Here is a 27130-nt window from a genome sequence, read left to right as displayed (position 1 = left end):
TTGCTCAGGCGGGTCACGAGTGGCTGAGTTGGTTAGGCATCCGCCCCGGAATGGCGCGAAGGATGCGGGTTCAAGTCCCGCCTCGTGATCGAATTTTTTCTATTCTTTATAAATTTATATTTATAAAGCATTTGAATGCCATAAAAACCAAAAAAATATAAATTCAAGAAAAGGTCGTGTTCCATCGTTACAATATTGTATTCACTGAAAAGTGCTTCATATTGGTTGAAATGGTTGTTAAATCATCTCAATAGATGGCGCGCGGTGTGTCCCTTAAGACACATAAAACTGAAAGGATAGAATAAATTCGATTGCTCAGGCGGGTCACGAGTGGCTGAGTTGGTTAGGCATCCGCCCCGGAATGGCGCGAAGGATGCGGGTTCAAGTCCCGCCTCGTGATCGAATTTTTTCTATTCTTTATAAATTTATATTTATAAAGCATTTGAATGCCATAAAAACCAAAAAAATATAAATTCAAGAAAAGGTCGTGTTCCATCGTTACAATATTGTATTCACTGAAAAGTGCTTCATATTGGTTGAAATGGTTGTTAAATCATCTCAATAGATGGCGCGCGGTGTGTCCCTTAAGACACATAAAACTGAAAGGATAGAATAAATTCGATTGCTCAGGCGGGTCACGAGTGGCTGAGTTGGTTAGGCATCCGCCCCGGAATGGCGCGAAGGATGCGGGTTCAAGTCCCGCCTCGTGATCGAATTTTTTCTATTCTTTATAAATTTATATTTATAAAGCATTTGAATGCCATAAAAACCAAAAAAATATAAATTCAAGAAAAGGTCGTGTTCCATCGTTACAATATTGTATTCACTGAAAAGTGCTTCATATTGGTTGAAATGGTTGTTAAATCATCTCAATAGATGGCGCGCGGTGTGTCCCTTAAGACACATAAAACTGAAAGGATAGAATAAATTCGATTGCTCAGGCGGGTCACGAGTGGCTGAGTTGGTTAGGCATCCACCCCGGAATGGCGCGAAGGATGCGGGTTCAAGTCCCGCCTCGTGATCGAATTTTTTCTATTCTTTATAAATTTATATTTATAAAGCATTTGAATGCCATAAAAACCAAAAAAATATAAATTCAAGAAAAGGTCGTGTTCCATCGTTACAATATTGTATTCACTGAAAAGTGCTTCATATTGGTTGAAATGGTTGTTAAATCATCTCAATAGATGGCGCGCGGTGTGTCCCTTAAGACACATAAAACTGAAAGGATAGAATAAATTCGATTGCTCAGGCGGGTCACGAGTGGCTGAGTTGGTTAGGCATCCGCCCCGGAATGGCGCGAAGGATGCGGGTTCAAGTCCCGCCTCGTGATCGAATTTTTTCTATTCTTTATAAATTTATATTTATAAAGCATTTGAATGCCATAAAAACCAAAAAAATATAAATTCAAGAAAAGGTCGTGTTCCATCGTTACAATATTGTATTCACTGAAAAGTGCTTCATATTGGTTGAAATGGTTGTTAAATCATCTCAATAGATGGCGCGCGGTGTGTCCCTTAAGACACATAAAACTGAAAGGATAGAATAAATTCGATTGCTCAGGCGGGTCACGAGTGGCTGAGTTGGTTAGGCATCCGCCCCGGAATGGCGCGAAGGATGCGGGTTCAAGTCCCGCCTCGTGATCGAATTTTTTCTATTCTTTATAAATTTATATTTATAAAGCATTTGAATGCCATAAAAACCAAAAAAATATAAATTCAAGGTCATTTTAATTTATACAGAATTCAAATTTAACAATTTTAATTTATTATTCAGGGATTATAAAGCAGGGATTAATTACATACTACTTCCAAATAATACTTGGACAGTTTCTCTCGTTTACTTTTCTTTCACATTCTTCCACTATATTGAGTAATTATTCCACGCCAGTAAGTGCAAGTAACTTGCGCTAATAGATGCAAGTACACACACAATCTTCTTTCTTTAATCGTAATTGCAAGCTACTAGCTCTAGTAAATCCAAGTGACTTGCGCAAGTTACTTGCGCCAGTACTGCGCGAACTTGTGGAAGTGTTCGACGAGTGCCGCCATTACAGCTGTGACTGATAAGTCTAGAAGGTTCTGTAGGTAATGTACCGCTTCTTCATCGCCTAGATCCAGGCTGTGGAAAATATAAGTACTGATTATTTAAATTGCAAAATAAATGCTAAAGTAATTTTATTTTTATTATATTTTAGTTGTATTTTAAGTCAAACTACTGAATTGATTTATTTGAAATTTTGATTTTCACTTGAGAAATATTATGGTGGGTTCAGACGCTTGCGTTCAAAGTGACATTCAAAGAGCACAAACACGGGCACAAGCATGTCAACATGTTGTTTCTGCATGCGCCCGTGTTTGTTTGTTTGTACCGTAAGAGTACGGGCTGCTTGTCACGCGTCTGAACGTACCAAGAAGCTTATATCTAATACACTGGAGATTTCGGTATGAACATTTGACGTGTAACAAGAAAATTGTTGTGTTTTATCACTTTCACACCTAACTTGGTATTGCCACTGTTAATACGAAGTTTTCCCAAGGCTACTATGTATGCCGTAATATTCTGTGCAAAAGGTTAGTTTTTGTACATGAGTTTGTTGATAAATTGCCAACAACGTCATTCAGAAGCATTGTTGGATGAGACAATTATTATTTATGCTAAATAAAATAAGTATCTGGACCAATTATTAAAAAGCGATACTCCCTGATTATGGGTAGTTACCATAATAAAATTGTAGCAACTCTCACTTTGACAATATGGCATAAGTGTCAAAAAAATTGCGTCGCTTCGAATATTTAAGTTAATATTGTTGCGTATTTAATAAATATTTTCCGAATATAAATAATGTATTGCATTGTGAAAAATTGCAGAAGTGTTTGGACACCAAATTCTGGCATAGAATTTCACAGGCAAGTGTATATTTACGTTATTTACAATATTCCTCAATACTCCTGCATTTACCTGTTTAGAATCATTTCAATGGCAAAAATTGTAAAATTTTGCATCATTTTAGAAAGCAGTCATGTTAAATTTGTTATTTTCCTAATACTTTATCATTTTTCAACAAGTTTTCAATAAACAAAATTAACAAGTAAGGTAACCATGATGACGAGTTTTTATGGATAGTGAAGAGAATATTATATTGTAATAACAATATTATGATGAAATTTAGAACACCATTTTCAAGATTTTTACTAGTAATGAAACAACACTCGACATCGGTATTGCACTCACATGTAGTTATAAGATTGTTCGTTGTTACATTGAAATGTATACTTTTTTAACTTACCTCATATTTTTTGTTTTAGGTATTTCAGCTTTCCAAAAAGTAAAATAAAAAGAAATATATGTGCCCATCAAGGGTAAAATTACTGAGGATTACGACCCAGAAAAAAATACCTTTTGAAAAATAAACTTTGTAAAGTTAGCTGAAATTTGTGCAAGGCGTTTATAATAAACAGTTTTTCTTTGATGATTTTGGCTTGAAATTGACCCGTCGAAGCAACGCGTTTAAAAAGAAGATCTGAGTAGCTTACAATTTGGTAAACAGCATCTGATGCAAAACACAACTTTCCTCTATTTACAAAGGATGTTAATGATATAATATATCGGTTCATATCCAGGCTTTGTAGCCAAGAGTTATTTAAAACTATCATTCTATACCAATTAAAATTGTATGTACCTATAAAGTATGGCCAGTTATATTATAATATAATTAATACTGTTAAAAATATATGTCGTTATTATTTATAGACCATGATTTTTAGTTTTTTCTATTTCGAAAATCCTGAATATACAAACCAGTGTGGTCACCCACAGAAAGAGACAAAAAACAACACTGACGTCATTCAAGGTTATATTTTCTTGTGACAAGTCAATGGTCATAGTGCAATCTCCAGTGTATTAGATATAAGCTTCTTGGAACGTACCATTAGGGGATAGTAAAAAGCGGATAGCAGTGGTGGCTCAGTGGTGAGACCTCGGACTTCGAATCGATAAGTCCGTGGTTCGAGACCAGGCGAGCGCGCAGGAAATAAATTGATTTTTCAATTTATCTGCGCATGTTGTAACATCACCACTGCTCGAACGGTGAAGGAAAACATCGTGAGGAAACCGACATGTCGAAGAATTAAAAGTTCGACGACATGTGTCATCCGCCAACCCGCACTTGGCCAGCGCGGTGGATTATGGCCTGTACCCTCATAGGAGGCCCGTGTCCCAGCAGTGGGAACGTATATGGGCTGATGATGATGATGATGATGAAAAAGCGGACTAGCGTGTGAAATGTTTGATCCCGTGTGTTGTCTAGCATTAGCATAGCAACAGATAATTTATTTGACATCAGTAAAAAATACAAAAAAAGTATTTTTTTGTCACGAAAATTTATTATTTTTACTTACCGCAGTTTATCCTGCACTTTTTTAACCGCTTTATCTGGCTCGAGAGCTATGTCTGGTACGGACGCGTCAACCATCAGAGAGAATAGGTTCAGCATTAGGTTCGCGTGTCTGGAACGATTATATTTTGATGTATGAAAATAACTTTATTCATAATATATGAAAAGTACTTTTATTTTGCACATGGCAAATTTTGAAAATATTGACATACTTAAAAATAAATTGATGTAATTTTTTTGCATGATGAACATTTTTTATGTCTAAATCTTAACACAGAGCAGTGGTGGCTCAGTGGTGAGACCTTGGACTTCGAATCGATAAGTCCGTGGTTCGAGACCAGGCGAGCGCGCAGGAAATAAATTGATTTTTCAATTTATCTGCGCATGTTGTAACATCACCACTGCTCGAACGGTGAAGGAAAACATCGTGAGGAAACCGACATGTCGAAGAATTAAAAAAGTTCGAAGACATGTGTCATCCGCCAACCCGCACTTGGCCAGCGTGGTGGATTATGGCCTGTACCCTCATAGGAGGCCCGTGTCCCAGCAGTGGGAACGTATATGGGCTGATGATGATGATGATGATGATGAAATCTTAACACTATTATCAATGAGCAATATCTTCAATAAAAGGTCTATTACCAGCGCAAATGTAGGAAAACGTTTGTGCACTGTCTCCAGAGATCTTAGTACTATCCTGCCCCTTAGTTTCAATCACTAACCGTTTTCTGAAGTTTTATGATTTTTTTGTCTATTACCTGCGCAAATGCAGAAAGGCGGTATAACACTGTTTCCTGAACTCATGGTAATGCTCCGAGTGCACCCCACCCATGGCTTCCACCATCTCTTTGCTGAGCTTCATTGGTGGGGGAAGTGGTTTGGGATCTCTGCCCAGGATGTAACCGAAGTCTATGTGGAATAACGCCCCGGATTTTGTGAGGAGCAGGTTGTCCAGGTGACGGTCACCTACACCTGTGGACAGGTTGAATTAGTTGTTGAAGCAGTTTTATTTATTTATTTAACACTTTATTATGCATATTTTTATAAAATTGAAAAGTAAATAATCTCATACAGCTCTAATATGCAGTGTTTAAAGTTGTTGGTCAATTAAGATATGCAAGTTTGGGGGATATTTTGTTGGTGTGAGTCGAATATAATTAGATATAAATGCGTTGCATGGTGTCGGGGCAGATGCCGTAGGGCGCCGTGTCGCAGGCGCTGTGCTTGCGGAAGCAGTTCCACTTCTGCCACTCACCCAGCAGGTACGTGATGACGCAGTAGCCGGCGCAGGAGCGCAGGTACGTGTCCATGGTGTCGGGGCGGATGCCGTAGGGCGCCGTGTCGCAGGCGCTGTGCTTGCGGAAGCAGTTCCACTTCTGCCACTCACCCAGCAGGTACGTGATGACGCAGTAGCCGGCGCAGGAGCGCAGGTACGTGTCCATGGTGTCGGGGCGGATGCCGTAGGGCGCCGTGTCGCAGGCGCTGTGCTTGCGGAAGCAGTTCCACTTCTGCCACTCACCCAGCAGGTACGTGATGACGCAGTAGCCGGCGCAGGAGCGCAGGTACGTGTCCATGGTGTCGGGGCGGATGCCGTAGGGCGCCGTGTCGCAGGCGCTGTGCTTGCGGAAGCAGTTCCACTTCTGCCACTCACCCAGCAGGTACGTGATGACGCAGTAGCCGGCGCAGGAGCGCAGGTACGTGTCCATGGTGTCGGGGCGGATGCCGTAGGGCGCCGTGTCGCAGGCGCTGTGCTTGCGGAAGAAGTTCTGTATGCTGCCCTCGCTGGCCAGCGCCTCGGCCACCGTCACCGACTCCACGAACTGCAGGAAGCCGTGCTTCGAGCTCGTCGCCAGCACCTTGTATGGCGTCAGTTTTAGGTCCAGATTCTCTCTGCAACCGATCGTTCAGTGAACACATTTATATGTCACTCAAACATTTATTTATTCAATTAGACTTCTTCTAGAAGCACTTTTGAATCGTCATTACATATTTTTAACATTTACCACCGGCAAGAAACTCACTTGCCGCAAGGGACATTTATTTATTTATGACAAATTATTGTACAATCCAGAAATAAAGAATAGATAAAATAACATCAATGAAAAACATGACAAGTGTACAACAGGAAGCCTTTTTGCTTAAAGCAATCTCTTCCAGGCAACCATAAAATAAAGAACATGTACGACGATAACTAAACGCGAAGGCCCAATCAAAAAGAGAAAAAAGAAAATACTCTTAATCCTTTTATTCAAAAACAGTAAAAAAAGTATTTAATCGGTTAACTCGTTTCATCAGACAAACAATATTTGCTCTTCTATGTAATATTTAAATATATTTTCGTTAATTTTATGAAATTAAAAAATTCTGATGACATATAGGAAAGAAATCTGTTTGGAGTACCACAAGGATATGTGTTGGATCCATTGCTTTTCATAATTTATAAGAATGACTTCATACATACATTTCGATTAAATTGTGAAGAAAACCTTTATATTGCGATTTCAGAATTATAAACCGATGTCATTATTATTACAAAGCACTATATGAAAGAAATAACACAACTTTTTAGAAATCTTAAAAAAAACGACAACATTTCATTTTATTTTAATTTTACTATTTATTATCTTACCTCCTCAACAATTTATCCATGAGTGTTATCATTTGCAAAATAAGCTGATCCTGCCGAAGATCGTCTCCATGCTTGAAGATAGCTTCGTACTCGCTTCCCTCCGTCGTGAGGAACGTTAGCTTGCACGGCATTAAGGCAGATTTGAAAAGACTCGCCTTTTTCGCTACTATGCCCTAAAATGAAGACATTGAATGAAATATTATTATTGTAATAATGTTGTTGGGTATTTAAAGATGCAAAATGTCAATAAATCTTCAACAATTTTTTCATCAAATACAGTTAGGTTAAAACTATTACCAACTGTTTAAACGTTTCCATTTTTTATAATATAACAATACATTTTATAGCTGTTGTTGATTCTGAATATCATTTCACTTTATTAATTGGTATGATGAAATATTTTTTGTTCAATTAATTATGAATGCAATCACGGTCTTAGATTACTAACTTTACCTTACTACATCTTGTTATCGGAAGAAAATTATGTATCAATCAACATGTACTTTTTCACACACACAAAAACAATCACACGTCATATTCACGTCACCAACACTTCTTTTAATAGTGACTAGAACCTTAATAGTGACAGTAGGATCCAGCGGGAAGGGCATCGGCTCGAAGTTGGCAAAGTTGTACTTGAAGTGGTCCGGATCGGCCAATAATAATTGTAATCTTTCCGCTTTGCGCTGGCGCGAGCCGCTCTCTCGTGCGACGCTCTTGACGAGTCGCACTAGCTTGTCTATGAACACTTGTTGTCGCGCTAGGAATGAGCGTGTACGCTGTTGTGCGCAGCTACCTGGGGGAAGAATTTTTTAAATTATTTTTTTTTTTCATAAAGAGGAAGTTCTGTGTTCATGTGTGGTTACATGTCATGTTTTATTATTTTTACATATTAAATTTTTACGTATTATGCCCGGTTTCTGAGTTTTTTAACCGTGGTTTATGTGTTCATCAACGTTATTGACCCGATAACTAGTGTATGCATGTGTAGGTGCGTTATTGCGTATATGCGCGTGCGTGCGTAATATGTTCTGTTGTGCAAGCGTACAACTTTATGGGTGTATTAAACATGAGTATGTGAGCGTGTGAGTAGATATTTTTTTGGTGAGTAGTATATGCGTGTTGAGTGCGCGTGTTTTGCATTTGTTCACTAGTGAGCGTGTGTCATGTATACGTGTGTGTTGTGCATGTGTGTGACGTCACCATATTATGTGCACGCGTGTTTTTTTATGCAATAGGGGGCAACAGAGCAGACGCGTCACCTGGTGGTAAGTGCTCCACGTCGCCCATATGTACCCACAGTGCCAGAGACATTGTGAGTATGTTGCCGGCCCTTCAAGTAGGAATATTTTTTTTTCTTGAAGGTCCCTAGTGCGCGGGAAGAAAGATCGTTTAAAGCGCACAGTTGTAGATTGCCAACAGTCAAGCTGGTGAGGGTGGTATTGTTGACGATGTCGTGGTGTACGTGTGACGTCACGCGCTCACCCTTGGCCAGGCGGTGCGAGAGCGTGCGCATGACGGCGAGGTACATGCCGCGCGTGGGCAGCGGGCGCGGCGCCTCGCCGTCCTCGCACTCGACCAGCAGGTACCAGTACAGGTAGTTGGCCAGCGCGCTGTTGTGGCACGCGCGGCTGATCAGGAACGACGCGAGACTCTGCTCCCCCGGCTCCGTGGGGCTGGACGGTCGAATCGGACGAATTTATGTCAAAATTAGTTCGGATAACGCTTATCTACTTGTTAGACGAAAAAAAAACTTAATTCTAATGTTAGTACTTAACTCACTAACTCACTCATAGATATATAATGCATAAACAAGTCATTTAGATGCGACACGTGTACGGTCTAAAGACGCAAAACTAAATTCGAGAAAAATACCGATTAAATTCCATACAAACAGCTATCAATAACGCGTAAATTTTTTTTTTTTTTTTTTTCTTATTTTTTAAACTTCGTACTTTGTAATGTTTATTATGTACTTGTGAGTTGTGTGTGTTTGAAATAAATGATTTCTTATTCTTATTCTTATTCTAAATGTATCACTGTTTCAACGTGCAAGGACGTTGCTACTATGTAAAAAATTGTTATTCTTTGACCATACCAGATTTTAATGAGTTCCGGACACCTTTAAAACCTTATCAACATAGAAAAATCGCACAATCTCAAAAGTCAATCATTATTGTATATTAAAAATAAAAACGGACCTAACATGGAACCCTGTGGAACACCATTTTGCATAGTTGAGTCTGGAGAGTTTTAAACCATCCACGAAATCTTTTCAATACCGACAATTAGGTAAGAGGCTATTAGATTTAGATATTATTCTTGATTACGTATAAATCTTTTAAACGACGTTTTATGATCGAAAAATCATATTTGCAACAAAGTAAAAAGCTACAGCGAAATCAATTTAAACAAATTGTTTGAATATTTGAATTGAAGCAAAAATTTCCTTACTTCCAGTTTTATTTACTCTTAAATTAAACCTTATATAAATGAGTCCACATTTCCCTAGCACATGGCATCACGCGTGAACGGCTGGACTGATTTCCACAATTCCTATTTTGTTGTTGTTTTTATTGTCAAAAGAAGGCAAGATTGAAAGGAACGGGAACTACGCGATATTCTTTGAAAACCGTAAATGCTGTAAGCGGAAAAACTGAAAATGAAAAATATATTTATTTTAAACACGCAATTTTTCAATGACAGATAATAGGGAATATGCATCAAATTTTAAATGGCCTAAAATATTTTTTTCTCGAATACTTATTATCGTAATATTATAATGAAAAGGATTTTTTTTATTTACTTATTATTTAAACCCCTCAAATAATATTCAAAAAGTGCAAAATAAGGGAGCGAAATTCAAACTTCCAAAACGCGCCACCACAGGTCGAACGAAATGTGACGTCATCTGACACGACATGGTATTCATCACTCCATAGTAAACACTAAGGTGAACACCCACTGGACGTGTCATGTGACGTCACGCAAAGCGCGCGCACAATAGCGGCGTTTGAACTGCTTAAATTTTTTAAAAGTTTTGAATTTCATTTTTAAAAATATCTAGAGTATTTTGAAGCCCATTGATATTTTTTTCTATGTTATAAAATAGTAAACTATTAATTTAAGACAAAAAAGAAAAACATGAATATTCCCCATTGATGGGTCCTCCATATAAGTTTACAAAAACCTGTGACAGGAGGACCTGCTCTTCCTTAACTAAAGTTTACAAAAATAATACGTGAGCAATACGTATGTGTGTGCGTGTGATAGTGAAAAAGTGAAATATTACCTGAAATCAGCATTATCCTCGAGTGTTTGTATCGTTGAATCGGAAGCCCCCTCTTCCGCTGTATCCGAATGTCGACTACTAGTTGATGTTGTCATTTCACTTGCTGTTAACCCTAAAAACGATTTATTCACCTTACTTATTTTTTGAATGGTAATACAACTTATTTTTAAAGATTTATTTATTTAACAATTAAATGTACTTACCACACCAAGTTAAAAATAGTTACAATTATACAAAATCGAATTAATACAGTACATAACATTATGTAAACATCTGTCAAAAATTATTTTAATCTGCTAATAAGTTTCATTTCTTTCCACGACAAGAATTATTTTAACACCAAAAATATTTTGTAGTTTAATATAAATTTAGAGCAAAATTTTCAGAACTTTTTACAATAATAAAAAAATGTATAAAATCTCACCAGACGCAGAAAGTAATGTGGCCTGGCTACCGCGGTGTTGCGGTCGGATCTCTCCCTCAGTCGGTATCGCCAACTCTTTCCCGCATACACGCACGTATTCTATACAAAATAATTGGTAGATACTAGTTGTATCGTAATTATTTAGAAAGCCGTTGAGAAATTGTGTGTTGCCGTTGTGAATTTAAATACTGTCAGACTATGCAGAACATTAAATTTCAAATCAGGACTTCGAGTTTTTGAAGTGAAACTTCTTTATCGGGGTTGGAAAAAAATTAGTGTAACATTTTTTCGTTACGCGTGACATTTTTCCGTTACGCGCCATCTTTTTCTTATCCCTACCACGCGTGATTCGACGTATTTCTGTCAAGTTGCATATAGTAAATTATTTTTTGAAAAATAAGGTCATAAAGAAGTTTCACTTCTTACGTGTGTACACTAATACATGCACACATTTTTTTTTATTATCAATAGCACCTGATGGGAAGCAGCGATGTGGCCTCCTTTGCCTATTTCAAGGACATGTTTCTGTCAAGAGGTCTTTTTACAAAATCCATAAATATCCTATACCTACCTTCATGTATTTCGAGAAAGTCTTCATACTTCAACGCTTGTACTAATTGCAATAAATACAACAGTAGGTCTTCGTCGGGTGCCTGCTTTAATCTAGATATTGCGTACCTGTTTAATCAAAAATTTGTTTTAAATAAGAACTATTTCAGCAGTTAATCTAACAGAGAATATAAATAAAATGACCTTCATAGTTTATTAATTTAAAGAGTTAGTGAAAAATGAACATGTAAAGTGTACATATAGTGAAGTTTTTATTAAATTTAAGTGAACTTAAAGTTGACCATTTGGCGTTGGACTTTATTTTCAGCATAGGTAATTTTCGCAGCAAAAAAAGAACATTTTCTTTTATAATTTTTGTATGTATATTGTATAACTCACTTTCTTACAGCGGGATGCGTGAATTTTGGTGTCAATAATTCAAGGGCATCTTCTACGTCCATGGGCGCCCATTGCTTCATCATTGCTAATGCTTGACGTACCTCGCCTGGAAATTAAAATGTATAATTATAAATACATCGCCATTTTTGTAATTTTTAAAATTAATAAAGGTAAATATGACATTAAATTTTGTACCTGGTCGATTCCAATTGACACATTCCAAAAACTTCGTGAGTGCTCTCCGGTGAGTTGACAAATAAAATCTGAAAAAAAAAAAAAAGTTTTTTATCATAAAAATTAATCCATTTGTCCAGAAACACAGAAATAGTAACGTACTGCCAAAAAGCTCTATAATTTGTGCTCTGCCGGGTCTATTTCTGGAAAGTTGCAAGGTACACCCACCCAACTTCAACAAAACCCTCAAAATCTCCTATTCCAATCATCTTTTCCCAAGTTTCCTGGTCCTAATCAATTTCTTACCGATACTTCCATATAAGATCCTGTTCATCAGCGGACAGCGGTGCCGGTGGGCTGGACAATAATGCGGCGAGACGGTCCCTCTCACCGGCTGAGGGCTTCGCGTCACGAGCTGGCGCTACACCGCGGACTGAACGAGCTAGAAGTTACTACTTAGTGTATTAGTTATCATACTTACTCCTACGTCCAGAAAGTCAGGAATACTTGTGTTACTGCCAAAAAGCACTATAATTTGTGTTCTGTCAGGTCTTTTTCTGGAAAACTGCGTATCCTAGCAAGATCTTCCGACCCAACTCCAACGATACCCTGAAAACACGCTATTCCAACCATTTTTTCCCACTTTTCCTGGTCCTAAACTGATTCTTACCGATACTTCCATATAAGATCCTGTTCATCAGCGGACAGCGGTGCCGGTGGGCTGGACAATAATGCAGCGAGACGGTCCCTCTCACCGGCTGAGGGCTTCGCGTCACGAGCTGGAGCTACACCGCGGACTGAACGCGCTAGGCGATGTTGTTTGCTTTCTATTAGGTTCTCCTAGGTGGAAAAATATGTGGGATTCATTTATGAAGTTATGCTTTGTTGTTACTTCCTGATGAAACAGCATTTTCAACTAATATACTTCAAAATAAAATTCACTATCGAAGATTGACACTTTTTGAACATAGGAAGTGGCGAATTTAATATTTTTGGTTTTTTTGGCAATCATGCTTTATAAAAATAAATTTATAAAGAATAGAAAAAATTCGATCGCTTTGGCGGTGAATTGCTCAAGCATCCGCCCCGATTGGTGTGAAAAGATGCAGGTTCGAGTCTCGCCTCGTGATCGAATTTTTTTCTCTTCTTTACAAATTTATATAGAAAATGGCGTCAAATAATTTTATTTAACAATTTTACATAAAATTGTTTAATTACAATCATCATAGCTTGCATGAAGTTCTTGCTTTACCTGTAGTATTTCGTAATCGGGTACGGTCACAATTTCAGCTTGCGCTCTGAACTGGTACATTTCGTCGCCGTCTTGTTCGTAGTACACTACTGCGTGCTTAAAAATATGTAAAAGATAATTTCATTATTAATGTTCTATTATTATAGATGTAGTTAATCACGTGATGTTTTTTTAGTATTTTAACATCTAGACTAATATTATAAAGAGGAAAACTTTGTTTGTTTGTTTGATTGTAATGAATAGACTCATAAACTACTGGACCGATTTTGATGAAATTTGGCACAGACAACTTACTACTTTTTATTGCAAAATATGTTCCACAGGCCAAGCCGGGGCAGACCGACATATACAAAGTCCAAATAAGTATCTAGATTACTTTAGTAATCTATACTATAATATTATAAAGCTGAAGAGTTTATTTGTTTGAGTGAACACGCTAATCTCAAGATCTACTGGTTCGATTTGAAAAATTATTTCAATGTTAGATAGCCCATTCATCGAGGAAAGCTATAGGCTATATGTCATCACGCTAAGATCAACAGGAGCGAAGCCACGCGGGTAAAACCGCGGAGCGCAGCTAGTATGAAATAGCCGGATAAAAAATCTTTATCTGACCGAGTCATAACAATTTTTATATAAACATTGTATTTATAAAAAAGAAATCCTTACATCAACGCCATCTATTTGCACTGTCGGGAACTCGATCATGAGGTACATATAGTTGGAGTTTCTCTTCTCTTTTTCGTTGATCATTTCAATCTCTCTGAATGTGAGTCTGTCGAGCCAGTCCACCTGAAACACATTAAAATAATAATTTAAAAAGATCTAGTTAATTTCAGTTAAATTTAAAATTTTAATTTCTATGTCTATTGGCCTTAGATCACTAAGTAATAAGCTAACGGCTAATCAATCTAATAAGAGAGAAAGGGACAACAAAAATTAAAAAGTTCAGTTATTTAATACTTATAGTAAAAAAAAAATCACATTTATAACTTACCCATCTTTACAACCAAAAAATTACAAATTAGGACAACAACTACAATACTAACTTCCAATACTTTTCAACTGATAACCTAACAGACAAACACAATTTCCAATTCAATTATCACACGTGGTAGATACGTCTTTAATCAATTTAAAACAGAAGACACTTCTAATAAAATTGGACACGTGTATCAATGGTAGGTACCATTCGAACTGTGACGTCACTCCCATATATTATCAATTAAAGAACAGGTTCATTCGGCCTTCCATCTTTGTTTATAAACATCGGTGCTGTTTCATAAGTTATTAATTATGTAAGCAACTATCCAAAGCCTTTCTAACCTACATAAGGTTTGTGAATATTTTATCGAGTGCCATGAATGGAATTGATAGTATTTTTTATGTTAATAGTCTAATAGAAATCTTTTATTTTGTTATATCTTTTGTCAAATCTACTTTCTACTCGTTAATTCACAAATTTTTTGGTTTCTATTGTATTTTTAAATACAAATGGAAATTCTGGTACATGTTTCTGTTTTATATATAACATAAGCTTTTTTGCAAACGAACACAATAGGTAGTTTTTGACGTCTTTAATATAATTTTCTTATACTTAACTAGGTAGTCATAGTTTGAAAAAACTATGTTGTTGAAAAATAAGGTGGTAAGTGTTATCCACCTACAAAGTTTTTTCTTATTTATTTTTTTAATTTATAACTTGATATTTTAAGTTCAACAATAAAGTGGAGATGTAGCAGACTAGTTATTATTATCCAAAAAGTAATATTGCCATTAATATGGTAATGTTTGAAATATAATTACAAGTATGACTTCATTTATTCTTATTACGCCTTTGGGATGTTATTTAAATAATGTATCCGCTTCTTTTGTTATTAAAACTAATTAAATATCTCATTCAAATTACAAACATTAAAATATATTACGTATATTGCAAGAAAAAATGAATACATAAACCATTCTATTACTTAGTGGTTTAAAAAAAATGCCTTTTTAGTTTTCATTTAAAATAAGTCATTATTTTGTGTGCCCAAAATATATTAAGTCAAATAAAAAATTCCACAATTCACATATAAGCAAAACCTATCTACACGATGATATGCTTGCTACTAATTCATACAAAATTCGTTACCTTATTACGTACCTACTTAACTAAAAGATCGTCAACTCACCTTCGGCATATGTCCATTGCGATGTTTCTTGGCCAGCTTGGCCAGCCTCTGCATTTGCTCCTTGCCCCTGTCCGGCGCCTTGCCTGGCGTCTTCTCACTGCCCTCCACGCCGGGCCACACGCGCAGATCGAACATCCCCTTTGGGACAAACAGTAACTTCTTCAGCTGACCCACGAGGTACAGGTAACATTTCTTGCAGGCGTTCAACGTACTCGTCGAATTGCCCATTTTAACGCGCACAAACCATATCAATTCACTACACTATCACTTGTCAAACATTCCTCCATGCTCCAAGCTTTCCCGCTTTTTCGATACATTAGTCTTTCGAGTTCTAGAAAGCGCGGGAGTTTGAAACGCACTGAACTATCTTGCAGGATTGTGACGCAACGATAGCGGAGGTCAATATAAACATAACGGAGTAATTATCGATCATTATTTATATGTGGGCGGGGCGGCATATCAGCGAGGATTCAACTTGATCTTATGAGCTCATGGTCACGCAAAACTAACTACTAACTTGAGGCTCGAGAACAATAATCTAAATGGGTGCTAAAAGTTCTGAATTTTCAGAAGCACAGAGCCTATGCCTATAACCTATACATATAATGGATGGTTTCAATTAAATTTTATAGCAGATACCTAGAATTGTTGAAAACGGTAAATAATCACTAGGACTTTTCTCTAAAATTTCCTTACTTGGTAGAAAAGTGCGCTTTACGCTGCGGTGTAGCATAGAAATTTCTTTCTTCAATTTATATTTTCACAAAAGCCTATGACCATCTCTAAAGTTCCAACTAGCTATACAATATATATAATATATCGAAATACATGCAAATTCGTATAGAGGTATATTACCTACATGTAATAAGCACTAAGGCATAAATATACAGTTTAAGTATAATGGCTGGTTCAGACAAGGTAATACCATAATTTGTACCTATAAGAATAGGTATTACCTCTGATAGTATATAATTATCCAAACTAATTAGTATTCCTCGTCTCAAATGAGTGCTCAACGCTTATGAAAAATGCAAAAATATTTTATTTTTAGAAAACTTAATTGCATTAAGCTTGTTTGTAATAAAATGTCTCACGTAACCTTTAAACAGATGTCATGAACCCGATAAATATTTACTTTGTAGTTTATATTGAACATAAAGGTAATAAATAAACTCGTAATTTTATAAGATTAATTGAATCAAACAGTGTGACAGTTGTTTTTATATTACGCAGTTAAAATAACAACTTGAAGACTATTCTAGAAAAAAAATATTCTTAGGAGAGTTGGTAGGTATACTTTACCAATAAGTGAGCATATCCCTAAACGTATGTTGATCAAATTTACTTAATTATTATGTATCTTTAACTGTTTACTTAAAGTTAATTTTCCTTTGACAGTTTAAAATACATAACTATATTTTTATACATAACGTCATATTATGTGAATAAGACCTTGAAGCCACCATTAGTTTTATTTATTCCAAGGTTTTTTATAACAAAGGTCGATATCTAGTCGAGCTATAACTACGCAAAATTAAAAAAAAAAACATATGTAAGTAATACAATTTGTAGCGATAACATAGTTGTTTGTATTCTAATTATTTTTAACCGTTAATTGCGGAGATCAAATTAGCATTTAGATGTACAAAACGATAGAAGAAATTATCTATGAAACTATTGAAGACTACAACGTTGAAGATATTAATGATATACCTACCTATTGGTTGTGTTCCATTCCAGATTATTATGAGAAATATAATTGTTTAATTAATTTTTTTTGGGCAATCAAACCATTTAAACAAAATTCACACAGATTTTCAGAAGATCTGCTAGCCTGGTAAACTAGCATTTATTTATAGAAATGCATAGTAACATTCACATGCAAAACAAAACGAAAAACTACGGTGTGCAAATAAGAGAAACAAAACATCGAAGTAGGAAATAAAAGTTAAATATAGGTACAACAATGAAAAACGTTTTAAAAAACTCATTTTCAAAATAGCTCCATAGCATTTACAGAATATATATTTTTTTAATAAGATGTAGCCTTTAAAGTTTTTTAACCCTGATTTGCCAAGTTTATATGTAACTTTCATTTTGATTTAATATAATTTTTGGATCCGGCATATTTTTTAAACCTTGGTTTGAATTTGAGATAAGGTTTGCCCTTTGTCAAAGTTCCTTAATTATTGTTAAAAGTTTTTGAGTAATTAATGAAAACGGAAATGCATTTTTGCAGCTTATCTTGTTAATTAAAAAAATGCTATTTTTATATACTTATAAAAAATGCTTGCTACAATAATTAATGATAATTAACATGTCTTTGAACTTTTTGGCTAGACAAAATGATAAATTTTATTTAAATGGTATACCTAATGATAATATCTAATAGGTTTATTCGACATCCTACGCATTTAACATAAAATTTGAAAGTTCACATATTAAGAATCAATTTTTATATAACAAATATTAAAAGTAGGGCAAGAGTTATAAATTCATAATTGATTTGTGCGATTATTACTTCATTTTTTTATTTTTTTAACTTCAATGTACTCTTGTGGCATTAGTTGTTTTAAATAAATTCATAACATTGACAATTGAAATCAGGCTATAAAAATAGTTTCATCTAATTAACAGATTAGGGTACATTGTTCTAATCCATTTTTAATGGAGGTAAGTAGTCTACATATTTAATTTCCCCTAAACCGATTTCACGTGAATAAAGTTGCGGTCAAATACTAGAAATCTTTTATTATAATTATTAGTTATAAATTATCGAAGAGTAAAAAATATTTTTAATAACAATATGACCGTGCATTATGAATAAAAAATGCATTAATGCAAAAATATGAATAATCAATAAAGCAATGCAATTAACATGTTATCGTTTCCGCTTTTTAAATTGGAATAAAAATAAAAGAAATAATAGAAAATCTATTGTGTGTGGACCGATCGGGCCGCTCGGGGCTCAATGGGTTAATTGAAATTGATAAATAATTGACTAAATAATAAAATTACTGATCAAACTTAAAATCATAAGTTCTTTAGGTAAATTAAATTCGCATGTATCTAACTAGGTATAAGATTTTTAATGAAACACATTTAATTTTATATATTTAAGCAAACTTCGTTTTTTGATAAAACAATAAATAATCCGTTAGGACAATCGATCAATAGAGAAAAAAGTAGGTTGATTAACGTAAACCAGCATTACGAAGGATGCTGCAGAAGCACAAATTTTTCACACAATACAATACAACACTGACAAAAAAGTCTAACTTTTAGCAAACCACTGTTTAAAAAAAACTGCGAAAACGATTCAAAACAATAACTATTAAAACATTAAAACCACCGTTTCCAAAAACAATAGCAATTCATAGTTTATCTTTTAATTAAACCTAACAAACACCCGTTTATTACATATATAACACAGTTTATTCAATTAAAACATTTTACGAGATATCCAACTATAATTCTCATATTTCAATAACATTAGTACCGAAACCAAAACTTTATTTGTAAACAAAATTTTACATAATTTTATAAGGAAAATACTTCGATCAACGTGTGCAATATTTCGCGACGCCCAACAAACTAAACTCTAAAATATAACTTGTAGCAATCTACCGACTTCTGAATAATGTTAAAAACCGGTACTCAAATGCAGTACGCCATCAGATTAAATTTTCAAAGCGTGTTAACTATTAAGTATTTATTTTATTAAACAACATACACGACTTTTATTATTGTAAAATTAATTAGTAATGCTAATATCATACAGAGAAGAGATTTCTATTTTTGTATGTCATCACTACATAGTCAAAATAAAGTCGCTTCCCAGTGTCTGTTTTTCTTTCCCTATTAATTTATGCATAGATCATTAAAACTACAATACGGATTTCGGTTTTGAAGAACGACTTCTATATGAGTCGATACATATCAAACTCCGGTAAGTCCACTCCCCGCCAAAATTGAGATAACAATGGCGCCAATTTTGAATTGTAAAACTAAACCAGTCTGTACTTTTCAAAGTTAGGTAAGTCAATCGTATCTATATTAAAATAAGGTTTAAAGTAAATGTTTTTTTTCAAACTCCGGTATGTCCGTCGACAGTGGTTTATCAAACTCAGGTAAGTCCATTTCGACCAATCACAGCGCAGTATGGCACTAAAATGGCTGCCATTTCTCTCAATTTTGTTGAAGCTAACACGTGTGACCAATGCTTATAAATCGTTTTAATTGATAAATGATGGAATATGACAGTTTTACTATAGAGGTGGTGGTTCTAGACAAAGCAAGGAAAAAAACAATACCAAAAGCTAAAACAGACAAGGCTCAGAAAACAGCTCAAAGATAAATGAAACTAGACGCACAGCACACGCACAGTAGTTATTCCCAGCCATGAAGCCCAGGGCCGAACTGAGATTTTTTCAACCGTTTTGATTTATTGACCCCTCTCTTTGCCCAGCAGTGGGATGATAAAGGTTAATAATAATAATAATTTGTATCTTTTAATTTACATATTTTATTTTAATGTCCAATACTTACAACGCGACAAACTATCTACCCATTTCCACCACCTCAGTACGTCCCAAAACTGAGTTCTATCAAATCCCTGTAAGTCCATTAGAGATTTTTCAAATTCCTGTAAGTCCAAGACAATGTTTTTCAAAACCCGGTAAGTTTTGCTGGTACATATCAAACGCCTGTATGTCCAGATTTAAATCTAATTTTGTGGTATAATCATCAAGTAATACATTTATTTTTCTTCGTAAAAATAATTCTAATGTATTATATTATATCCGTCATAAATTATAAAGGTCCAAACATATTGTTTTTTTAAGTTATTAAAAATACCTCGATTCCCACATTTCTGTTAGAATGGACTTACCGGAGTTTGATATGTATCGACTCATATGTTCATTGAGAGTAAAATTTCAAGGTCGCGTCATGGCAAAACCGTCACTTCATGTGGAGTAAAGCGACGATTTTTGTATCTTTGAAGGCATAAAAGTTTCAGTTCTGACATGTGTGCTCGGCACACATGCTCTTTTATAATACATAGGTTCTAAAGAAAGGTTTTGGTCTATGCTTTTTTAAGTTATAGAACTAGGTACTAGTTATTATTCTGTGGATAAAGAAAAAGCAGCAGCAAAGCAGACGAAGCAGGTGCAGCGGGCGGAAAGCTCCTAACAAATAAGTATATGTACTCACAAGTGATAACTGCGTTAAAAACAACCGACTTCAAACTTGCACTTGCAAAATTTACAAATACCTACAGACAAAAATGCTCATACAATAAAAACTGCTGGTCCTATCCGAATAAAATTTTTATGGGACCAATTCGACACCATCCCGCATCGAACAAAAAAAGAATCAAGTAAATCGGTTCAGAAACCTCGGAGTAATCGGTGTACATACATAAAAAAAAAAACATACCGGCCGAATTGATAACCTCCTCCTTTTTTTTGAAGTCGGTTAAAAAGCTACTGTAAATTCAAAAACATCTTTTAACATTAAAATAATGTAACTACATAAACAAAGATAAGAAAGTTAATTAATATAACATCTTACAACATAAAATTAAAATATTATAGGTACCTAGTTAATACCTACGTGTACAATAAAGATAGAATAGGTTATTCCAATCCACGTGATTTTATCATTCGAATAAACGAACCCGTTTTAAAAATTATAATAATTTTACAATTTAATTAAGGATGATTTACATGTCTCGTGCATTTAGTAATATTTATTTAAAATGAATTATCTATAATATTAGGTATTGCTTATTTTAAAAATCTATCGTCCGCTTCGTTTCTGTGTGTCTGTTCGCGATATATAATCATACATATTAACTCAATGTATATAATATAGGTATTTAAAAACAACAGAAGGTTTTTCACGCGGTATTCACGAGGTCACGTTTGTAAAAATTAGGCTCGGGCCAAAGCCCTTAGCCACACTAGACGGAACGAGCGATCTTTCGCGTAGATTGACCGATATTTTAAATTTGTATGAAATAAGTAATAACATGTATTGGCGTGCTGTCGCGGAAGATCCGCAACGGAATTTCCGTCAAGTGTGGCGAAGGCCTAAGGCATTATACAGGGTGTCCCACTATTGGTATACTAAGCGCAAAGGAACTTGTAGTTTTGCATACACTGATCACGAAAAAAAAAAAACTTATACTTACCTACCACAAAATTACGTCAAAAATTTTTTGCTAAATTATTCCTGAGTTCAGTATGGTTAAGGAAGAATATATCAATATTTTTTTTGGCTGTAACAATGGGTAATCTAGTTTCAAGGTTCGTTAAATATTTATCATTTTTAAAATAAGTTTATTAACTTTAATTTTTACATACAAGACTTTGATATTATTTATTATTATAGTAACCTTCGTGTGATAAAGAACACAATATAAAATAAAATTGTGTGAGAGCGAAAATTACAATGTGTACCTTTCATTACATTAACCTTCATAATGTTTTAAAATATTTAATAGTAAATTATTTTGCATAAGTGGAGATAAGTTTATACTACATATTTATATGCTTTTAGCACAATCCTAAAAAAACGATTTTAATGTTATTTTTTGTTACAACATATTAAAAAAAATTCTTGAATTCTACTAATAATAACACATCACAAAAAATATGAGTGAATTGTTTTTATTATAATAAAATATAGGAGCACAAATACTAGTTTATCAGCCAGTTATAAAAAAGAATTAGATGAATTTTGATATAAGTATGGATAGTTGGAACTTCATAGAAAAATTTTATAAAATATATTCAAATAATTCATAGAATATAAGTATGCAACACAGATACAGACAGATAATAAAAATACAGAATATTTGCTTTAAATATATCTTCTTCACTAAATATTTTTGTATATAAGTCATAGACAGTATAAAAAGATTTGTAATATGTGACCTCAGCAATCGTACTATGAAACAATATTGATTTAAAAATGTGTATAATAAAACTTTCACCTAATTATAATACAACTTTCTCACCTGTCTCAACATGCCATGTTTGCCAAACAGCGAGATGGTTGTACCACCAACCACCATTAACTTCCCTGGCCCAGCGCAGTCATATATTGTCATGGCGAGTATAGCATTACGAGGTAAATCACTGTAGTACACTGGTAGAGTTACCCATTCATTCCAACTGTGAACGGAGAAATACATCTTTGTTTTAAGTTCATCATTTTTAGTGTAGAAATTGTTATATCATATAGGTACATAGAGTGTTTGTTGAATAGAATTTTGATTGTCAAACCTTGATAAACAGATATTTCAGATTTTTTAAGAAAAAAACTATGTATAAGACTTTCTATAATTTCAATTTGATATAATTTCAGTTTTCAATTTTTAATATTATGAGGTCATATTATCAAATTGAAAACATGTTGTTTTCAAGTATGTGTATTAAATATTTAAGAAAACATTGTAACAGTTACAGTTATTTGAATTGAATTTAAATTCTTGTAGATGATGTGTTTGATTTTACGCCAGTATTAATAGAAACACACACAACACAGTTACAAATTAAAATCGCATTTAAAATTCGTTCAAAATCTTTAATTTGTATTTGTAGTTAGATGTTTTAAGCTGGCTTTAATTCATGAATGTATTCAAATTATGACTCTTATTTTGTTGTGGTTAGGCTTCACTTACTTCCATCTGTTAGTGAAAGCTTTATACGATGTAGTAACAGGCAGCGCTAGAGGCACTCCATCGCACAACACTTGACATGTCACAAAGAGATCGGAACACCCTTCCTGGTAGAGGCCGGAGAATTTTAACATAGGATCGGAGAGGAGCTTGTCGTATTCAGGTTTGGATCGCTTTCCTTCTAAAGTTCCACTGAAATGTAAGTAATAAATATTTATGTTATTGAGAGAATGATATTTAGAAGTAAAATACTTTCAACAGATGTGCTTAGATATTTTTTTTATAAATATCTGTGTGTTAGTGTCTTAAAGATTGAAATGTTTATGAACTTTCAACACCACATTTTTCAAATTATGTACCTATGAAAAATCCAGCATATTATAAGAAAAAAAATTAGTCCTAATTAGCAAAACAGGATATAGATTTAAGACTTGAATCAAATTGAATGAATTACATCCTTTTAATATTGTTGGATTTACAGTTTTAATCCTTGTATAGGCCATACAATCCAGACAAAACTAAGGTAAATGTAAATACCTTAATATAAAATATATAGAGTACTTAATAGCTTCTTAATAGTATGTGACATTCAATTTTTTTTACACTTTTAATGTAAGAAATTGAATGTGTAAATAATTGTAATATTTCATCTGTATTTCACGCATGAGATATTAGAAAATGTTAAATTCCATCACACAGATGTTTTCTAATAAACTAGAGAAGAAAAAATGTAACATTATATTTATACTTTCCACTAGTCTCTTACTTGTATCAAACTATAAATAAATGAATAATATACGTGTTAAATGTTTTATAAATATTGATAATAGATATAAATTAAATTTAAAAGAGTACATACATTTTTATTTCAACTTTGTGGTCCAACGATGAACTATACACATAGTAAAACTTATCGTCCATTTCGTTCATTTTGAATGTTTTTATGCACACAGCATAATATATATTATTATATTTTCATTGTTTGCTTCGCTTGCCAAAATCAGATTTGTTTTGGATAGGTAGATAAAAACTTATCTGTTGATTTATGTCATTTATGACTTGAGATAAGAGTATTGCTATATGAATTTTTTTTTAACTTTGATGTTTTTTTATTTATTTATATCTGAATGCTTCCAAAGGGTACTAAAAATGTACGAGACCCAAAAGATAAATAATATCAGCTATAGGTAAAAATTATTGTAAAGCGAAAATCATGAAAATACGATTAAGCCTCCACAAGCTTTTTTAGAATCCATTAGGTAAGTACTGACTACTGAAATTGAACGCAGATTTAGATGACATTGACAGAAAGGTTGGAGTTCATACAACTGTCACTTCGTTATACGACTAATGTCAAATCGAAGCCGAACAATTTATGCGAAAGTAAATTTAAATAAATAAGTGCCTCAAACAATAAATCAATTTTATACAATTTATTAAACTTCAAAAGGTGAGTGTGGGAATTTCTGGCTGTTCATAAATTTACACTAAAATATGTCAATTCTTTTTGTTATTCTATTCATACAAAACGTAGTAGTGCAATATTTTTGTATTTTGTAGTTTTAAATGTGTTTAAAATGTGGCAATTTATTAAAAACGCTATGATCAATGATCAAACATCGACTCATATGTTTTTCTATGTCATAATCAGAATTAATATTATATTCAATCATTTTTTTCTCTTTCCAGAACAATGACAAAACTACTAGAATGGATCTCAGCTATATCAGCGTTCTTTGCAGTATGGTATTCGTTAATCGGAGGTTATGTGAAGCACCCGTTAATTGAAGCGAATATGAACCTTATTTTATTATCACCTATATGGTTAATAATAGTATTTGGCTTGTATGCTCTAACAGTGGTCTTATACAGAGTGTTCACTTTTAATAATTGTGAAGCTGCATTTTTGGAGTTGCAGAGGCAGATAAAAGAGGCTAACAAAGACTTAGTTGCTAAGGGACTTAAGTGGTAGTTTTTTTTTAACCGACTTCAAAAAAAAGGAGGAGGTTATCAATTCGGCTGGTATATTTTTTTTTTTTTTTATGTATGTACACCGATTACTCCGAGGTTTCTGAACCGATTTACGTGATTCTTTTTTTGTTCGATGCGGGATGGTGTCGAATTGGTCCCATAAAAATTTTATTCGAGTAGGCCCAGTAGTTTTTATTTGATGAGCATTTTTGTCTGTAGGTATTTGTAAATTTTGCAAGTGCAAGTTTGAAGTCGGTTGTTTTTAACGCAGTTATCACTTGTTAATTGTATTAATTAATTATTTTATTGCATCTGTATTGAAAGTTCTTCAGTACTTCTTGATGGTACTGAGCTGTAGAATATTGAATTATTACAGTAATACATACTCTTCACTAGCTATTGGTGTTTTTAAATTAATAAACATTAATAAAACAAATATTTTCTGTGCATTATCATGACTAATACCTGATAATATATAGAACATAATAAAATATTTGAAACTAGCAAATTGTATTACTATAATAATAATAATTTTAATATTTTATATCTATTTCAAAGTGTATCTACTTTTTAGTCATGGACAGGTGAAAAATTTGCCTCATGTCTCTTAGTGTTTTTGATATTCTTCACCGTTTTGGATTTACACACCTTGTTGATTGTTATGCTAATTTCTCACTCACACTCTTAATAAATATATCTCTCATTTAAGTAAGTAAATATATGTATAAGATTACTTGAGTTTACTTAGGTACCTATATACCTATGTAGACTGAAGAGACATTTTAAATATTGTTCATGGATTTTTATGTTGTATAAATAATGAAATACAAATTGATTGTATTCGATAATATTTAAAGAGTGTCATGCCAATAATAATTGGGAAAAAGAGAGTCCATAAAATCATAACTGACTTTATAACTTCAAAAAGTTTTTTAAACTTACATATTTTTTAAAAACCAAATATAATGGGTAGTGTAAATATTTCTGCCTGACAATAAAATCATAAATAATGCAAGTCAAGTGGAAGTTTCGAAAATATGCATTCCTCTATTTGTATAAAGTCATATTTTAATATAAATTGTAATTTATTATAATGTATGTTTTATTTAATGCCCGGTTTACATTATTACAGTCCAGCGATCCAGTAAGCATTCCAGTACAGTTATTGGATTTGCGGTCTACTGATAAGAGTTCTAACAGACGAACGACAAGTTGTGAAAGGCGACTGCTGCCGCCGACATGTGGCGACGGCTGACGTAGCCTCTGCCGTTCACAACTTGCCGTTCGTCTGTAAGAACTCTAACTGGAAATTGGAATAATGTAGACGTTATAGATCCAGTCCAGCATTGGACTGGTATCTCGCTAGATCAAGGACTTGAATAATGTAAACCGGGCATAATAATTCTACAACCTTACAGCTAATTTTGTTTAAGGTGAAAAATAAAACAATAAAATAGTTAAAAAATAGCTAATTTAATTAAGCTAATCATAAGATTTATTTACATTACATAGTATTTACATATTATTCAAAATCTTTGGCTCGATATAATAAAAAGTAGTAACATTAAAACACAAAAAGACATACAAATCCACAATGTTAGTTTAATATTTTCTAAGTAAATCATGAAAATAGAATAGCAAAAAATAGTGACAATGATTTACAATAATAAAATAATTATATAACATTGGTGTTTTATGTAGTTATACTAACTTTTACAATTACAATTTATCAATTGCTTTAACTTTCCAATGCTACTCCTGCTAGCGAATGTACAAAAAATTTGCTAAGTATTTTGCAAACAAAGCTTGTTTCTAAAGTCTACGCACTTATCGTATTTTACAACAACATTCTTATGTATTTTAATACGTCTAACGGTGTATAGTGCATTTACACATTCGTGTTCACTGTTCGCTATTCGTCTCGTCATTCGACGAAACTTTCGTTTACTGTATCGTCGCAAACCACAGTACACACATTAATTGTAGTACAGTAAGTTCGTATTTGTCATTCATTCTCTTTGATAAAATACGTCCGTAAAATCGCTCTTACGAATACGCGAATAGCACGTGGACTGTTCTTTATGTGTTCGTGAATTGTGTGTTCGACGTTCGTTATTCGCCTGGCTGCTTGCACGAATGTGTAAACGTACCATAAACAAAAATGCCCATTCTTTAAATTGTCT

General features: G+C 33.8%; 2 protein-coding genes across 2 annotated transcripts; one reads left to right on the top strand and one right to left on the bottom strand.

Moving 5' to 3' along the window:
* Positions 1–1728: 1728 nt before the first annotated feature.
* Positions 1729–23946, bottom strand: LOC123698763 (phosphatidylinositol 3-kinase catalytic subunit type 3). Its single transcript, XM_045645523.1, has 19 exons — positions 23836–23946; positions 22980–23168; positions 22314–22470; positions 15290–15427; positions 13785–13907; positions 13116–13211; positions 12534–12703; positions 11885–11952; positions 11690–11795; positions 11313–11419; positions 10742–10840; positions 10318–10429; positions 8511–8701; positions 7601–7821; positions 7026–7198; positions 5652–6286; positions 5155–5368; positions 4401–4508; positions 1729–2121 (listed from the first exon to the last, which is right to left on the bottom strand). Exons 1-19 carry the CDS (start codon positions 23904–23906, stop codon positions 1998–2000), a joined length of 3102 nt encoding a protein of 1033 aa, XP_045501479.1. The 5' UTR covers positions 23907–23946; the 3' UTR covers positions 1729–1997.
* Positions 23947–24300: 354 nt separating this feature from the next.
* LOC123698615 lies at positions 24301–26041 on the top strand. The gene is made up of 3 exons (XM_045645334.1): positions 24301–24426; positions 24666–24956; positions 25229–26041. Exon 2 carries the CDS (start codon positions 24670–24672, stop codon positions 24946–24948), a length of 279 nt encoding a protein of 92 aa, XP_045501290.1. The 5' UTR covers positions 24301–24426; positions 24666–24669; the 3' UTR covers positions 24949–24956; positions 25229–26041.
* Positions 26042–27130: the final 1089 nt, after the last annotated feature.

The sequence above is a fragment of the Colias croceus genome, chromosome 16, assembly GCF_905220415.1.
Source record: "Colias croceus chromosome 16, ilColCroc2.1".
Classification (NCBI taxonomy): Eukaryota; Metazoa; Arthropoda; class Insecta; order Lepidoptera; family Pieridae; genus Colias; species Colias croceus.
Note: the sequence above shows the minus strand (reverse complement) of the source record. Positions and strands in the feature narration are given on the sequence as shown.

Excerpts from the sequence above, each read along its gene's own strand:
- LOC123698615 (XM_045645334.1), top strand. The coding sequence starts at position 24,670 with ATGACAAAACTACTAGAATGGATCTCAGCTATATCAGCGTTCTTTGCA.
- LOC123698763 (XM_045645523.1), bottom strand. The coding sequence starts at position 23,906 with ATGAACGAAATGGACGATAAGTTTTACTATGTGTATAGTTCATCGTTG. Across the intron at positions 13,212-13,784 it reads TGCAAATAGATGGCGTTGAT|CACGCAGTAGTGTACTACGA; the intron begins GTAAGGATTTCT and ends CATATTTTTAAG. Across the intron at positions 6,287-7,025 it reads ATGGATAAATTGTTGAGGAG|AGAGAATCTGGACCTAAAAC; the intron begins GTAAGATAATAA and ends GATCGGTTGCAG.